This window comes from Enhydra lutris, unplaced genomic scaffold (assembly GCF_002288905.1).
Source record: "Enhydra lutris kenyoni isolate GAN:26980312 unplaced genomic scaffold, ASM228890v2 scaffoldscaffold78, whole genome shotgun sequence".
NCBI lineage: Eukaryota > Metazoa > Chordata > Mammalia > Carnivora > Mustelidae > Enhydra > Enhydra lutris.
Window position 1 is genome coordinate 3,954,098 of NW_019154162.1, and position 18,053 is coordinate 3,972,150.

Below are 18,053 nucleotides of genomic sequence, written 5' to 3' on the forward strand. Positions count from 1 at the left end.
AAGGGTTAAGCCTCTGCCTTCGGCTCAGGTCATGATCTCAGGGTCCTGGGATCAAGCCCCGCATTGGGCTCTCTGCTCAGCAGGGAGCCTGCTTCCCCTCTCTCTCTCTGCCTAGCTCTCTGCCTACTTGTGATCTCTCTCTCTCTGTCAAAAAAATAAATAAAATCTTAAAAAAAAAAAAGGACCATTTCAAAAGATAAAGAGAAAAGCCAATCTGTCAAGAGGACATAATAATCCTAAACATTAATGCACCTAACAATAGAGCTTCAAAATACATGAAGCAAAAATTTATGGAATAGAAAGAAATAAACACACCCACAACTATAGCCAGAGATTTCAATACCCCTTTCAATATTTGATAGAACACGTAGAATAAAAATCAGTAGATACACAAAGTTAGAACAACACTACCAACCTACTTGACCTGACAATTGTGGAATACTCTTCCAACTACAGCAAAATACACATTGTATTGAAGTACACACAAACTGCTTACCATAATAGGTCCTATTCTATGCCCATAACACAACTCAAAACTCTAAAGTTATTCATACAATACGAAGTGTGTTCTCTGATTATAATGGCATTAAATTTAACTCAATTACAGAAATGTGGAAAATTCCCAAATATCAGAAACTAAATAACACACTTCTAAATAATACTTAAGTCAAAAAATGAATTCAGAGGGAAATGAGAAAGTACTTTGACTTGAATGAAAATGAAAATGCAATGTATCAAAATTTGTGGGATACAGCTGAAAGTGTTTTTTGTTTTTGTTTTTTAAAGATTTTATTTGTTTATTTGACGGAGAGACAGCGAGTGTGGGAGCACAAGCAGGAGAAAGCAGGCTTCTTGCCCACCAAGCAGGGAGCCCGATGTGGGGCTTGATTCCAGGACACTGGGATCGTGACCTGAGCTGAAGGCAAATGCTTAACAACTGAATCACCCAGGTGCCCCTGAAAACACTGTTTAGAGGGAAATTTATAACACTAAACATCTCTGCTTGGAAAAGAAGAAAGATCTCAAATCTGTAATTGCTGTTCTACCTTAGGAAACTAAAGAAGGACAAATGAAATACAAATTAAGAAGAATAAGGAAATAATAAAGATTACAGCAGAAACCAACTAAAAAAGAAAACAGGAAAGCAACAGAGAAAAATAGTAAAACCCCAAACTAGTTTTTGAAAAGATGCATAAAACTGATAAATGTCTAGACAGGCTAAAGCAAGTTGGATTTGGGGGTTGAGCACAGAAAAAGATATGACCACCAGGTGGCAGTAGCACATAATGAACTTTATTTGACTAACACCTGGACAGGTTGGCATGATGAGGGAAGTCCTTCATAGGATAAAACTGTTCATCCAAAGGGAGAAGAGGAAAAGCAGAGAGAAAGAGTGCTTGTGTGTTTAGATGATATCACTCAGTAGCAACACTGAGAGTCTCTGGAACATGGAACATGAACTGCTTTATAGCTGCTGGCTTTATCTATGGCTAGAAGAGGTTAGGTGTGGTTTCCTGGGGTACACATACCAGATAGCCTGCAAATGGCTAAAAATCTTCTTATTTGAGTTATGTTTCAAACTCTTGTATGGGTAAAATTTGAGTTTGGCAACCGCAGGCTTTTGTGCTTATGGGTCCCAGGCTGCTATTACTAAGTTAAACAACAGAAGGCCAATATACAAGAGGTTATCTTTGGCTCATAATAATAATCCATCCCTCGGGCCCACGTTGCTTTATAATTTTAGTTATATGTAAATGAATTATGCTTTAGTTTGGAGCCCATGGAAAAGCATTTTGAAGTCCCAGAATCCAATGAGAGTAAAAACAAGGATTTCAAAGCCCATTTGCAGCCAGTCTGTCAGAAGACGTAGAAAATTGATTTGTTCAATTTGCTTAATCTATAAACTGTTATTAAAGGGAGCCCCTTTAATGCATGTCCCTGGCTATCTTTAAAACATGTAGCAACATGTGTTAAGTGTGCAGAACCCACTTCCTGCAGCAGCCATAAGTGATCTAGGACTAAATGATGATACATACACCAGTGGCTGTGGAGTTGACACTGGCAAGGACAGGAACTTGGGTAAGGAAAACACACAGCAACAGAGAAGGGGTTGAAGTCCGAGTCATCTGCACCCAGCAGTAGAGGAATGTCTTCTGGGCATTGTCCTAATTGTGCTGGCCAGTCTGGGATGATGAGTTCGATCCCACAGGTATCCATTGCAGATTCAGACTTGTTCCTCAGTGTCATCAGTGGAGCAAAGTACTTGGATGGCAGACGACAGTGCCTTTCTCTCCAGATGGTGGCAGGCAGTCTGCTTAGCTAAATGCTGGATGATGAGTGGACACAGGCTAAGGACAGTCACAGAGTTGGTTCATGTCCAGTCCTCATCCCACATTTTGCTGAAGTTCTGATCAAACAGAACTTTTTGGTGAGCCCATTAACCCGCAACCAGGAGTTGGTAAAAATATAAATTTTAGGAAAATGTTTGTCAAGGGCATATGCTATTTCTGGAATAGTGTACTCAGCTCAGCCCATTGGGTGCTTTGGGCTCTCCCCATACAGAAACTGGAGTATGTGAATATGGGCCATAGACTGAGACTGCCCACTGTTTGGCTCCTTTAAGCCCTGTGCCCACTCCATTCATAAAGAGACCTTTGATTTTTTCATTTTCTGAGTGCTGGCCACCTTACCTCTAATCCCCATTGAGAAAGGAATGAGACCTGCTGGAGACTTCGGCAAGTTAACGTAGTGGCAAGGTATGTGGCCCTTTCCTTCTGGAGTTATGACACTGCACAGGGCCAGGTTAGGCTTGAGCCTGTAGATAGCATTTCCATCTTAATCCAGCTGCAGCTTCAATTTTACAGAGAGCTTTTTTCCATTATCCAGAGCATGAGAAGACTCTCACTCCATCAGTAATTGGCTCTGCCAGGATTCAAGGCTAGGTCTGGGCAAACTCCAGAGCCTGAGCATGTAATACTGTTTCTAGCTGAGGTAAAGGAAATATAAAGCCACATATCACCAAACCCAATGCTCAATTAAGTAGTGAGATTGAAAACACATAGGAAACTGAAAAATAATCACAATGAGGTAGGCTCACCTATTAAGCTACTTACCGTGTGCTGGACATCCTGAGCACTTTCATCTTCATGACCTCTCTGTGCAGTGGGCATCAATGCCTTCAAGGAGGAGGAAACCAAGGCTTAGGAGTTGAAGTGAATTTTGCCCTAGACCCCATAGCCCACGGGTAGCAGAAGGAGAACAGGACTTGGGGTCATGTGACCGCAAAGCACCCTTTCTTGCCACTTTCATTCTCATTCCCATCCTGCCACCGTAAGTGATCTCAATATGTCCCTGAGTGAGCAGATGAAAAGAAGACCACCATGAAGAGTCCCACTCCCTTCCCCACATGAATACCACTGTGGCCCTGTGCTACCTGAGCTGGGATGTGGTGTGAGGCAAATTCATTCTTCCCCTCTGCCTTCCCAACCAGAACCTGGGACACTGCTGACCAAGGAGGGGAGAACAAAGATAGTGAGTAGCTGGGGCTCTCCATCTTACCCTGGCCCTATTCCCTGGGTCCTCCTGTATGTAGATTTGCCCTTTGTGCACACGGGCACTTGGCAAAGGTCTGCAACCAAGATCCTCACCACCAGTGTGCTCTGTGCTAGCTACCACTCTAAAGTGAAGGGCTCCTGCAGGGGTAACGGCCGGGAGCCCTGACTGGGTTTCACCTGGCCACTTAGTGAGTGCTGTGAGCTGGGCAAAAGGCTGGGCTGAAATGGGTCTATATCAAGTTTCTGATCACATTTCATGGATAAGGGTGATCACTGTGGCTGTGATTCCAGATGGGGTTGTGGAAGCCACTGGGGAAAAAAGCAGCCAAGTAGGCTGAAGGGGCTTCCAACCTGACATTTTACTCAGACATTTACAGAAGAAAATGGTGCAAGAATTCTCATGCCCTTGAATATTTTTTTTAAACCAAGAAAATGTCAAAAACTTCCCTGGTTGGTTTAGACATATGTGTATGATATGTCAGAACAAATGATCTGAAAACAACATAATACCCATCCAAAGATGTCCCTACTGAGAAGATTCCTAGCATTCACATCTGGCATTCCCAAAGATTCCACCCCAAGTCTACTGCGTATCTTTCTTGGCAGCAACTTGAAGAACTACTTAGTAGCTGATGTCTGTCAGCTCTGTGACTCCAATTGGAGCTCTGGCCTTATTTGGAGCCAGACCTTAATTGGAGCACCCAGACCAGCATGGGTCATCTCCCTTCCTCGGGGAGCCACAGGTACAGCAGATCACCCTCATCCTTCATCTTCACCACTTCCATGCAGCTTTCCCCTAGATGCTCTGTCCTCATTAATGGTACCCCATCCTCCCATTCACCCAGGCGTAGCACCTTCTTTCTCTGACTCTGACAGCCAATGCGGAGCAAGCTCCAGCAGTTCTCTCTCCGAAGATCTTCCTGTTGTCTCCCCTTCATTCGCAAAGTTACTATCCTACTCAAGAACTCCATCTCCCATCAGGGACACTACAACCACATAGTTAATCCCTGCCCCCACTACCCCCTGCTTCAAGCCATGAAATTTTTCTTTCAGATCGAAGCATATTCAGAAGCCCAATACAGTAGCAAAAGCAAGCTACTCTGGAAGGAGGAAAGAGAAAGGAATCAGGAACAGGTATGCAAACCTGTGTCCTCTAAGGCCACCTTCTAAGTGTCATACACTCCTACCTCATCTCTTTTCACACTTCCTTGAATCTCTGCTGTTACCTGAATACACATGGTAAGGTTTCAATCCTTGGGATATAGTGTTTCTTCTGCTCACAATGTCTTCCCTGCTTGTCTGCCCAGCACATAGTTATAGCTTGAGATCTGGAACCAGAAAAAGCCAAGTTTTGAATCTCAGTTCCAAGTACTAGCTCTATGACCTTGGTGCTTTCTGAGCCTATTTCTGCATCCTTAAGATAAAGGTAATATTAGCAGTTATGTCAGAAAACTGTTAACAGCCTTAAATGATACTGTATTCATTGTTTAATGGAGAGATGGCACACAGGAAACACTCAATAAATGTTCACCATTGTAATCATCCTCGCCCACAGGAATCAACTCAACACTGCCCCCTTTGTCTTGATCCTTTCCTGTTGCACCCCCTGTAAACTCAGTACAATGCATTTCTAGTTAAGTTTGCCTTTCGGTGTCCCTCCTCATATTGTGACCTAATTGAGGACAGAAGCTAGCTTGTTCATCTTTGGTCCTCTGCTATCCAGTATATCCAGCACCTACAGGGCTCAGTGTTTGTTGAATGAATTGATTAATGAATGAAGGCAGGCAGGCAGTAGGGGCCATTCATGAATCAAGTTTACAGAGTATATACTATGTCACAGACATTGTTCTGGTTGCTGGTGATACATCAATAGATAAAACTAATGGAGTTCCTGCCCTTATGGAGCTCCCACTCTAATGAGAAAGGTACACTCAATAACAAGTAAATATATAGTAAGTTAGTGCAAAGTGCTTCAGGGAAAAATAAAGTGAGGGGCAGGTGTTGCTTTCTCATATAAGAAAGTTAGGCAAGGTGTCACCAACAAGGTGACATTTGAACAGAGAGCAAACAGAGAGAGAGAGCAAGGTCGGTGGATATTTGAGGAGACAGGGCAGGAAAATGTGATCCAGACTCAGAATAGCTGGGTGCACATGAAAAAAGAGAAGCTGGCCAGTGGGTGCTGGAGAGCAGTGAGTGAATGGAAGAGTGACATGACATGAGAGCAGAGTGGCTGTGGGGCTGTGGAGTACAGACCATGGGCCATGTGCGGCCCAGAGTCTTTAATGAAGATACAAGCTAGATACAAGCTATACTAATTGATTACTTTCTTGAGTGTCTCAAAAATCCTGTTCACTTACCCATTTTAAAATGTAGTAGAAAGGAAAACTTTCCTAGCCTTAATCAGCCATGAGTACAAATGAAGTTGTTTCATGTTAATTTCTGAATCTCAATGGCTTTGTGTGCTCATCTATGCAAATGTAGGGAGTCCTACCTCAAGGAAAATCCTTCCTTCTCAAATATTCTAGGAATCCTAAGGGTGCACATGATCCTAAGTGGGTTGCTATGGCTGCTCAGGTCAAGCTTTTGCAGCTTTGGGCCTGATGATCCCACAGATGTACCCCAGGAGGGAGGACCACTCCTGTCATTGTGCCCTAAATTGGTTGGCCAGAGGAGCTGCCATTCCAGGACTCCGAAGGGCTATGAGGCTAGAGTGTTCCTTTTGCATACAGATGACCAGCACAACTTTCTGAACTCCAGCATTATAGCATCCATCAACACAGCTCAGTTCACACCCACAGACTCAGGATATACTGGGACCTTCAGCTTGCCTCCAACATTCTATCCTCCTGTGAAGAGGGGCATGCCCTGTCAGACTGCTCCTTCTCTTACAGTGAATTTTCTCTTGGGGCTCCCAGATCTCTGCAGGTGGGCCTCTGCCTGGGCCACTTCAGCCCATAAGTCCTATCCATAGTCAAACCCAATAAAGGACAAAATTCAAGACTTTCCCCCAGGATCCTCAGCCCTAACAGACATCAGTAGTATAACATTTGAAGGAGGTTATCACCGAACTATTTAGCAGTATGGCTGAATCTCAGCTCTTCCCCAGCCATTAGGCTATTAACCTTATCAGTGTCCTGAGGTCTCCCATGTATTATTCAAGGTATGGTATCTTGAGTGGTAACAGCAAAACCTGGAAAAGAATGGGCACAGGTATTCACTTCAGATGGTACTAGTTTAAACAAGATCCAAGAACAACTACAGGCTCAACACAAAAACTCTAAGCATCTATATAAATCCTAGTATTTCACTCAGAAAACACTGCAGCATAACTGAAAGCTTTGAAGGCAGAAAGAATGGACTCTGGATCCATGGATGGTTTGCTACTTATAGTATGACTTTGGGCAGTCATTTCACTTTGAACACATTTTTCTCACTTATGGAAAGATAACAGTGCCTTTATGTGAAACCTAAATAGGGTGATTAACTGATCACCATGAAGGCACGAGGCCCAGCTGTAGTTCCTCTCTCTTTCAGCAGAGACATGCACAGGACTTACACGGTTTTGCTTTAAAATTTTTTAAAACGGAAATTGGTTGATATGAATCAATTTCATTCCAAATTCTGCTCTAAGGATAACCTGATGATGCTGAAAGTCTACCAAATTTGATCCTTTTTTAAATATAATACTAAACAACACTATTTCTTAGGAAACTCCTGAATGACTTTTTCCACCTCAAGATTCTCTGACTTCCTCAATAAAAACAGAATAGCAACACTTAGGAATGTCCAGAAGATAAAAGCCAAGAACTACAAGTCTGACAATAAAAACTACCAAATACTTCATGTAGAAAAAAAATCCAGCTGATAAGGTGGCCAGGGATCTGCATTCAGACCTGACCTTGAATTCTGGCTCTGCCACTCACCAGCTGGGTGGCACCTTGATCTCTGTGCACCATTACCTTTATCTGTAAAGCAGGGACAATAACATCTCATAGAATGAAGTATAATCAATGTCAAAATATGAAGTGCCATGTTAGGTCAGCTCAACAAACTGAATGGTGACAACCAGATGGATGTGGTCCTTGACCCCCGTGAGCCCACGGACTCTGATTTGGTCCTACTTCCTCCTGACATGGGTTTCAGAAGAGACCAGCTTGGAATGGCTGTCCATAACTACACTGGTCAACTACCAGGGTAAGTTCCTCAAAAGGCCAGCACTTAACTGACCTCTGCTGGTCTCACATAGAACTAGTGTGCAGAACTCTATGTCTATACTATCTCTAGCCAAAAAAGTAACTTCTTTCTCAAAACACAAGAAAGAAAAGAATTTAAAAAAAAAATCACTCCTTCTCCAAATTCAAAGGACAGGAAAGCATAAACTCTCTCCTTTTTTCTCCTCTCAAAACCATGAACACTTATTTCCCCGACGCAAAGAGAACCACACATTTTGGGAGACCAAACTCTCTTTACTTTCAATCCACTGTCTTTTAAACATGTCATCATCATAAAACATTTACAAAGTATTTTGTTTAAAGCCTCACCCATTGCTCTCTAGTCAAATAAACCCAAGGAATAACTAGTTATCTTAGGGCCTGACACATTTTGAGCCTCCCTTGGTGCATCCGTAACTGCAGCTCCACCATGGAAAGAACACAAAGGTCCAGGGCCCCAGGCTTTGTAAGAACTGAGCTAGTCCTGGGGAGCACAGACCGAAACCCTCATCTCCTAGAGGGAGGGTTGTTCTCACAAGTTGCTCCTTCAAATCCTGCTTTAAAGCAGCAAGAATATTTTTATATTATTTAAGGGGTTTTTTGTTGTTGTTATTATTATTATTATTTTTTTTTAAGAGAAGAGCAGCAGAGGGAGAGGGAGAGTCTCAAACACACTCTACACTGAGCTTGGAGCCAGATGAGGGCCTTGATCTCATGATCCTGAGATCATGACCTGAGCCAAAACCAAGAGCGGAACACTTAACCAACTGTGCCACCCAGGTGCCCCAAAGCAGTAAGAATGTTTTCTTTTTCTTTTTTTAAAAAGATTTTATTTATTTGACAGACAGAGCTCACAAGTAGGCAGAGAGGCAGGCAGAGAGAGAGGAGGAAGCAGGCTACCCTGTGGAGCAGAGAGCCTGATGTGGGGCCCAATCCCCCCCAAAATTTTTTTTTCATTACCCTGGGATCGAGTCCCGCATCAGGCTCTCTGCTCAGCAGGGAGCCTGCTTCCCTCTCTCTCTCTGCCTGCCTCTCCATCTACTTGTGATCTCTCTCTCTGTCAAATAAATAAATAAAATATTTAAAAAAAAATGAACATATGAAATGCACATGTGGAGCTCAATGGTACCAAAATCAGCCAACTTGAGATAGCTCGCTATAGAATCATGCATTTTTGCAACATTTCCAGCCCACGTCAACACTACACAATTCTACCTCTCAGGACTACTCTAACATCTCAGCACAACTTTTATATACACGTAATCTATACTCACTTCACTCCACACTACATTCTACCTGTGCATCTGAGGTTGTAAGACTTCTGCTACCACGAGAGGGAAGATCACAACAACAGAGGCAGTATGGAGCTTGGCCTGACAATCTCTGCCTGAGAAATAGTAGTATACAGCTAGGTAGGGAGAAGGCAATTTGAAAACAATGGTTAATCTGATGTTCTCCCCCCAAATTATATTTTACTAGTAAAGGGGTCCCTCTCTGGCTCCCAGGGCACAATCTCTGCAGGCCAGAAGGCAGTCAGATGATATAATTAAAGTGATTCAAGAAAAAACCCATCAACCAAGAATTCTCTATCTGGCAAAACTATCCTTCAAAAATGAGGGAGAAAATAAGCCATTCCCAGATAAACAAACACTACGGAGACAAGCTCTACAAGAAATGCTAAAGGTGGTCCTCCAGGTTGAAAGAACACTAATAACTCAAAGCCATACAAAAATGTAAATTTTTCCAGCAGAGGTAAATACATGGACAAATATAAAACCCAGTATTATAACTTTTACAGAATTTAAAATAGAAAAGCGTTAAAAAATAACTATAAATCTGTTAGTAGGTATACAATATATTGTGCGTGTGTGTGTATATATACATATATAGAGATTTGTGACATCAATAACAAAGGCAGGTAGACTACAAAGTTTTTGTGATTGAAATTATTTAAAAATACAACTTAAGATGTCAGAAGTAACTGCCATAACTACAAAGAAAATGTCTATAGAATATACACTGAAATGTTGCTCAAAGAAATAAAAGAGATTACACAGGAAGACATCCTGTGTTCATAGACAGGAAGACTTCATACTGTTAAAATGTCAATACTTCCCAAAGTGATCTGTAGAACCAATGCAGTCCTTGTCAATACCCCAATGATGTTTCTTGAAGAAACAGAATAATCCCTCCTAAAATTCATATAAAGTCTCCAAGGACCCCAAATAGCCAAAACAATCTTGAAAAAGAACAAAGTTGGAAGACTCACACTTCCGGATTTCAAAATTTACAAAGCCATAGTAGTCAAAACAAGATCATGCTCTTTCCCTGCCACCACCAAGTTGCTCAGAGGCGGGGCTTCAGGTACACCCAAGATTGGGCTCTACCTTGGCCCACCACCATGGCTGAGGAAGGCATTGCTGCTGGAGGTATAATGGATGTTAATACAAGAGGTGCTGAAAACCACCCTCATCCACAAGGGCCTAGCACATGAAATTCACAAAGCCACCAAAGCCTTAGACAAGTGCCAAGCCCATCTTCGTGAGCTTGCACCAAACTGTGATGAGCTTATGTATATCAAGTTGGTCGAGGCCCTTTGTGCTGAACACCAAAATCAATCTAATTAAGATTGATGACAATAAGAAATTAGGCAAATGAGTAGGCCTCTATGAACAGAGAGGGAAATCCCACGTAGTTGGTTGCAGTTCTGCGGTGGTGAAGAACTATGGCAAAGAGTCTCAGGCCAAGCATGTCATCCAGGAATTCTTCAAAATCAAGAAATAAACAAGTGAAAAATTTGGTTCTTGTTCCTAAAACAAAAGTGTCATGCTGATGCTAGGATAGCCATACAGACTGATGGAAATGAGGCCAGAAATAAACCCTTATATATATGGCCAAATGATTTTTTACAAGGGTGCCAAGTGGGAATTAAGAGTGAAAAGGCAATCCACAAAATTAGAAAAATATCTGCAAATCATTCATCTGGTAAGTTATTATCCAGAATATATACAGAACTCCAACAACTCAAAACTTACTCTAAAAATAGGCAAAATATCTGAATAGGTATTTCTCCAAAGGTAGCAAAAGCATTAGTAAGAATATGAAAATATACTCAATGTCACTAATCAGAAAAATACAAATTAAAACCACAATGACATACCATCTTGCACCCAGTAGGATGATTACTATCAAAAAAACAAGAACAAACCCAAAAATAACCCCCCAAAAACCTAAACATAAATAAGTACTTATGATGATCCCTTTACTGTCTGGCACCATGTTTTAGCCTGTATCAGTGAAATCATGAGATAATTGGAGCTTACCCCATCAAATGTCAAAATACTGTAAGTTTAAATCTTTTTTTACTCTTACCTTTCTTGTTTGGAATTTTTAATGACCAGGTTCATCAACATTTGCTTCAATAGATGGCTATGCTTTTATTGCTCTCAGAAGTTTTTTTTTTAAGGCTATCTATATAAAGCAAAATGACTGTAGAAAGTACTGTTTCCACCTCCACCTAGCAGTTAGCAATCACCTGGTAACATTTTTATGCACCTGCCTTTTACAGTTCACTGCCCCATCTTTGCTAAGCTTGTTGAAAGTAAATGCGAGGCTGCCCAGGTGGCTCAGTTGGTTAAGCATCTGCCTTTGGCTCAGATCATGATCCCAGAGTCCCAGGTTGGAGCTCCCCCGCCAACTCCACTCAGCAGGCAGTTTGCTTTTCCCTCTCCCTCTGCTCTCCCCACCTCATGCTCTTTCTCCCTCTGTCTCTCAAATAAATAAATAAAATCTTAAAAAAAAAAAAAAAAAGTAAATGCAGAGATCCTGAGAGGACCTTTTGAGTAAGTGCATACACTTCAAGCCATTTTGGCTATTCAAAGGCTTTTATGGCATGTACTACTTTCAAGTTTTTTTGAAAATCAGTGTTGTCAAAAACCCTGTTCCAATTTGTATCAGAATTTCCATAATTAAAATGAATTACTGGTTCTTGAATTTAGTCATTTTGACTAAACGGAGGTTTTTCAAAATTAAATCTGCAGAGACTATTAAGTTTAAAGTATCACAAAAATAGAACAATATAGCCATAAACTATAGTTACCTCTAACCCAACTGCCAAACTGCTAACTGTACAGTGATTTTCAGTTACATCCACATTTCCTCTAAGGAAGTATTTCACAACTTTTTTTTTTCATTACAACACCCTTTCCATGAGAAAACATCAATGTAATTTAATTAAAATCAAGTAATTAAAATTTCCCAAGGAAGAGAAATAGTAAGATTTTGTATTTTCTTTCAACCCTAACTAGAATATTGCAATTCATTCCGACACTAACCACCCGAGTTAGCATCCGACTTAACAGGTTTAAGGGCTCAGTCCTCCCTCAGACTGCTCCCATTTTGAATGCCAGTTTCAAGTGGGTCTATGACCACTTTTACTGACTGGTTACAAATCTGGGGGTTCCCATGATCCCCTTAGGTTCAAGAATTTGCGAAAATGACTGACAGAACTTAGGAAAGCACTGTTTATGATTTATTATAAAGGACTCAAAGTAGGAGGACCAGCCAAATGAAGAGACATAGGGCGAGTTCTGGCAGTAAACAGAGCTTCCACACCCTCTCTTTGTGGAATGAAGGCACATCACCATCTCAGCTTATCACTGTGCTCACCATTCAGGAAGCCCCAGTGAGCCTGGACGTCCAGAGTTTTTAATTGGGATCTCACTCCTCAAGCATGATCAATTACATCATTGGGCACATGACTGAACTCAATCTCCTCACTCCAACCCGTCAGGCCTGCCCCAAATCCCAACCCTTGTATTACATGGTACATCTTTTTGGTGACATCCTTCATCCTAAAGCTACCTCAGGGCCTAACAAGTCACCTCACGAGAATCACAAAAACATTCCTATCACCCAGAAAATGCAAAGGTTTTTAGAAGTTCCTTATCAGGAATCCAAGACAGAGACCAAATTCCTTACTATACTATGGTCAGGAAGGATGAACATGGAAGATGGAAGGGTCACAAACCACTGTAATATCTAAGATTTTTTTCTCTCACCAAAAGCCAATTTTCACCCCCACTGAGAATACATTCTCTAAGACAATGAAGAGACAGCCCCCCAAAACCAGAATGGAACTTTATTGTGTAAAGTTTATAGAAGTATGACTAGTATTCTTCTGTACAAAGTACACAACAAACAGTTTTAAATACAAGTGAGAGAAATGCGAGTCCTATGACAACATCTGATACAAGCAGAACCATTTACAGATACACTAAAAAATTTTTTAAAATATCATCTTCTTTCTCCAAAAAGTCCATTGCGCATTTCTTAGAGATGGGGACACATCCCAGGCAAGGTCACAATGGCATTTTATTGCCCTCGATGCTGATTTTCACTGCGTGTGCAGATCTGCTTTTTTTTCTGATATCTGTGAACTTTCTCATCTGCTTATCCAGTCGACTGATACCCTTCTTGGAGGTCCCCTGAAACTAAGAGTGGGGTAAAAATTAAAGAGCAAATTATTGAAATACACAAATCTAGTTTTGTCTTTCATCTTCTTTTATCTGCAAGTTAACAGTCAGAAGAGTTCCAATCTCTGTAATAATCACAATATGCTTTGGTGACCTTAGGAACAAGATCAAGTGTACACACCAGTGTTAGCAATGTACACATATTAAACTCTCTCAATGAAGATTAACAGTTGTCCGTGTCTTATTTAAAAATTCTGCCTCAGTCCACAGAAACCTCCTAGATGAAAGGGGGAAAATTTGAACTATGATTCCCCCCAATTCCATTCACTTACATTTTGACTATATGCTTTTCCCTTTCAAAGGTCAAACATGGAGCTGGCCACTTCAGATATTCACCTCCCAGCAGTGCTGGCATGAAGAATAGTGATTTTTTAAGGCAAGTAAAGTCATCTGAGAAAAAGCCTTAAGCATAATGAATGAGGTGAGAGGATGAGTAAAGCGAACCCAATTAAGTGTTGAAGCTCTAGTTTCAGACTTGGGGTGAATCCCCACTTTGCCTCAGCAAGTTCTAGAGCCTTAGGCAAATCAGGCCCCTCCTTTCAGGACTGCTACGAGAAGTAAATGAGATAACTGTGTCAAATACTAGCACACAGTCAGTGCCCAAAATATGTATCAGCTATTACTATTATTACTACTACTTTGGAACCAATTAGATTTATATTAAATAAGTACACTTGATAACAACAACAAAAAAAAGCAAATGAAATCTTTTGATCCAAGGGTGTTACATCTCTTCCTGCTTGCTATTTATGTTTAAAGGTTTGGTTTTAGATTATTTCTTTTTTAATTTTTAACGACTATGGGTCTTAAAAGGATGCCATCTTAAGAAACTGACCTTTAGAAATGCTGAGGAGGTCTGCCACTTAAGTCAAAGACCAGGGGAAACTCTTCTGGTTGACTATAGTGTTACTGACAATTCCGATCCTCAAGAATGTTGAATGGTATAAAAAGGGATGAGTTCTTCTATTTCTCCCCAGATGTTTATTACTGAATCACCTGTGAAGCTCAATTCCAAGACTGCTAAAAGAAGGTAAGGCCCAGAAGGAGACACTCTGGGCCAGTTATTAGTGTGGTGATGTTGAGTTGAGGAGCCTCCCAAGTCTTATCCCACCTCTAGACTCAGCATACCCCTCAGACAGAAGGAACCCTCAGTCAGTCTCGAACAAGAGTGATCATCCACCCTATATTTTCTAAAACAATCCCAAGTCCAAGTATTTATGTCAATTTAACACTTGGCAGTAGTACTCTGAGTTAGCAAAAACATTCCTTATCAGAGGAGAAGGAGCTATGCTTCTATCACCCTATCAAATCCCCAGATTTTCTGGATAGTCCTAAACATGTGACGACCTTTCAGATGTGCCCTGATTCTTAGTACTTCTAGTCAGTCCACATCAGAAGCCTTACCCACTCAGATCACCACCAATTACCTAACTCTCAGCAGCTTTACACGTCATTAGAAACATCTCCCAGCACCTCTCTAACAATCTGAGCCCTCTAGCCTCCACAAAAGGGACACACCCAGGTCACACTGATCCATTCCTATTTATATTAAGACTTATAGCTGGCAGATGCCTAGTTTCCCCAAGTCAGAGAACACAAAAGATTTAGTACCTAACATGCCAAATTCAGTGACCTCTCTCCTAATTCAACTCTGTACCACAACTCCTTAGAACACTGAGAGTGTATGCTGCACTGTTTTATCAGTGAAAAACCAAAAGTAGCTTAAAATATTAGCAAGATGGCTTTGCTTAAAAAAAAAAAAAAAAACAAAAAAAAACACAAAACTATGGTACAACTGTATTATGACACAATATTAAGTCACTGAAGAATGTTTACTTAAATGAATTTTTACCATATTTAGTAAAACAAAAATCCAACAAAGTATAAAACAACAATTTTGCATAAAAGTTGAAACAAAAACACCAAACCACAAAACCAGTAATGTTTATGTACAATATAAAAAGGACAAAAAGGAAATAGCCCAAAATGTTAATATTAAGGTGTAGCGGAATTACAAGTGACATTAATTTTATTTGTGCTTTCTGCATTTAAAAGTTTATATAAAAACATACATTGCGTTTGTCATTTTACTATTATCTTAAAAGCACTCCATGGAATAAATTAACATTTAAATATACAATGTAGTGTAGGTTATTGCATTATTTAGGAGTGAAAAATCGGAAACCATAGAGGAATAAATAAACAAATTATATATTCACATGATAGACCATTATGCAGCCCATATAAAAGACAAATGATAAGGTGGTTTAATGAGGGGAAATGACCAAAATTATATACAGTATAATTTTATAAAAGTATCAATAGAAAAAAAGGGCAAAAATTATAACAAACTGCTTTTGAATGGTGGCTGATTTCTCTTTCTAATCTCAAAATTTTCTGTAATTATAACCACAAAAAAACAAATTTGAAGCATTACTGGGAATACATTTAACACAACAAACTGTTAACACTGGGGACTTTGAGAAGAGCAGGGCTTTGCAATGGGGTTATTCTATAGTGTTTTATATTTACTTATGTACTTTCAAAAATAAAAATTACATTTAAAACAAAGAGTTTCATTTGAAAGCCATTTACTCACTCCAATTTTCTTCTGGAAAATATGTTTTCTAATAATACTCATTAGTGTCTGCAATGTGGAAGCCCTGAGTGAATGCATAAGGATTCTTCCTGAACAGGGAAAGAGTGTCAGGTGGTTTAAGGACAATACCCTAAAATGTAACATGAAACCACCAGGCCCCCAAACATGCCTAGACTTGGACTTAGATAGTACTGGCACATTATGATCTCGGGAGTGCGGGATGAACGAAAGGAAAGCAGCTTGAACTTGCCTCTCTGCCTGCTAGTCACTGCTCTGCTCTAGCAGGAGACTAGGCTACTTCTTTCCACCTGCCCATCACCTACTGGGAGAATGGGATCAGAACCAGCAACACTGGCAGACAGGCACATGCCTTTCAGAACACAGCTAGGCTTCCAAAGAAGAATGGCCACTGAGACTTTTTTTTATTACATTTTCTCTGTCTTACCGTTCTCAATTCTCAAACGTAAGTGTGCTGGGGAAGAAAAAATACTACTAAGAGGGACAGCAAGAGGGGAAAAGACAGTGGAAAAATGAAAGGTAAAAAGAAAGAGAAGCGGCTGAGGAAGAGAAGGGGTATCAAGGGATGTGGATATGAGTAACAGTACAAAAAAGGGGAAGGAAGTATGAAAAAGTTCTTGGCACTGAAGTAGTGGCTCTTCTACTTCTCATTTATTCTCAGTAAGTAGAAAGTGTGCTTTGTTTTGATTGCAGCTTAATATCAAAAATGAACTGGCACAAAGGTGAGTGTAGTCCATGAAAATAGCTGCCCAAGCAGGGGTCATGGAGAAGTCACAAAAGGAAGGCAACACACTCAGACTCTCAAGAGCACACTGCTACAAAGGTAGCGCTATTCATCTCAGAGCACAGCAGGGAGTGAGTGTGGCTTTAAGGAAGGGTCCCAACATTTTCATTTCTAACCATGTATTAAGTATGTATTAATCAAATTTATCTCTTAACTATTTAGTGGGAGGCTTTATGCAATGGGTCCTCTCAAATGCACACTGATGAGCCACTGACAACGGGAGGAAAAGTCACCTCCCTTCCTTCAAGAAGCTACTCATCACTTTACATGCTTGTAATGCAGACCACTATGATTCTGGACCCTAAAAAAGACTTTTTAATAAAAATGGGTAACAGGAAGATCAAAATGCTTATCAGGGAATTAATTATCCATGAGTTTCCGGGGTACTAATAAAGGAAGGGACTTCCATTTTAATTTCTAAATGTTCAACAGAACTTGAAAGTCATGAAGTGTTTGTTACGGTCATTATTTCGGTAACTAGAAGTGGGCTGAGCCTTTTCTGGTTAGGAAAGCACACGCACACTTATTTTCACTCTAGCTGCTGACAATTCAAGCTCATGCACAGAGCATGCTTCCTTGGGGATACCTCCCGGATACACTCTGGTTGGGCCAGGACTACAGGGGCATCCTGTTGCCTTCAATGCTGAACTTGACAGCACGGTGCACTTTGCTGAGTCGTTTCTGTTCTGCAAATCGCCTCTTATGCTTTTCCAATCGGCTTAGGCCCTTTTTAAGAATACCAGGCTAGAAAGAGTAGTTTGAATGGAGAATAAAAAAAGATTACTGAGGAGCAATGAAGATCACGGAGTAGTATTTACAATGATGACAGAGGAAGTGTTTACCCTAAATATTTCACAACAGAATTACTTAAAACAGTTGAAGAGAAAGGGAGGGGTAGATTGCAGAAGTAGAGAGTTCTGTTTCTCATGGTTCTAAAAAATGACTGCATGAGAACACTCTAGACTTCAAGATTCAGTTGAAATAAAGGGATTGATACTGTTGCTTTAAGTCTGAAGTAAAGCTCACAAGCAATGATCTGGCTAGCTAAGAGACCAGAAAACAGCTCACTTTAAATCAGATAAACCTCAAGAGCTGTTAAAAGTTATAACACATAAAGTAAAAGACAAAATAGTAACTTCCACTTGAGATCCACCTCGCTATTTCCCTCCTTGCTTACTTACCCTGGATGACTCCATTTCCACATTCCACTTAGGTCTGACAACGTAGTCCTTGTTTGAGGGCATGGGGACCCTTGCTCGGGCACAGAATCCAGGATCTCCAGGTCTGAGTGCCCTGAGAATAGGAAGAAGACCATACTATTATGTAGCCAATCACAGCTGGGTCCAGCTGATT

At 40.6% G+C, this 18,053-nt stretch overlaps 1 protein-coding gene, 1 long non-coding RNA gene and 1 pseudogene across 2 annotated transcripts in view; 1 reads left to right on the forward strand and 2 right to left on the reverse strand.

The window, feature by feature from the left end:
- Nucleotides 1-3,053: 3,053 nt before the first annotated feature.
- Nucleotides 3,054-6,823, reverse strand: LOC111160873. Its single transcript, XR_002641506.1, has 3 exons — nucleotides 6,677-6,823; nucleotides 4,781-4,882; nucleotides 3,054-3,176 (listed from the first exon to the last, which is right to left on the reverse strand). It is a non-coding gene; the product is annotated as an uncharacterized LOC111160873 (long non-coding RNA).
- A 3,203-nt stretch (nucleotides 6,824-10,026) lies between these two features.
- Nucleotides 10,027-10,829, forward strand: LOC111160878 (annotated as a pseudogene).
- A 2,060-nt stretch (nucleotides 10,830-12,889) lies between these two features.
- The window catches only part of LOC111160865 (IWS1, SUPT6H interacting protein), a 39,184-nt gene continuing 34,020 nt past the window's right edge, over nucleotides 12,890-18,053 (reverse strand). Inside the window, exons 14-15 of the mRNA XM_022524249.1 lie at nucleotides 17,882-17,993; nucleotides 12,890-13,257 (exon numbers count right to left, since the gene is read on the reverse strand). Of these exons, the coding sequence (XP_022379957.1) occupies nucleotides 13,126-13,257; nucleotides 17,882-17,993 (244 nt within the window). The 3' untranslated portion in view covers nucleotides 12,890-13,125. The remainder of the gene's footprint in view (nucleotides 13,258-17,881; nucleotides 17,994-18,053) is intronic.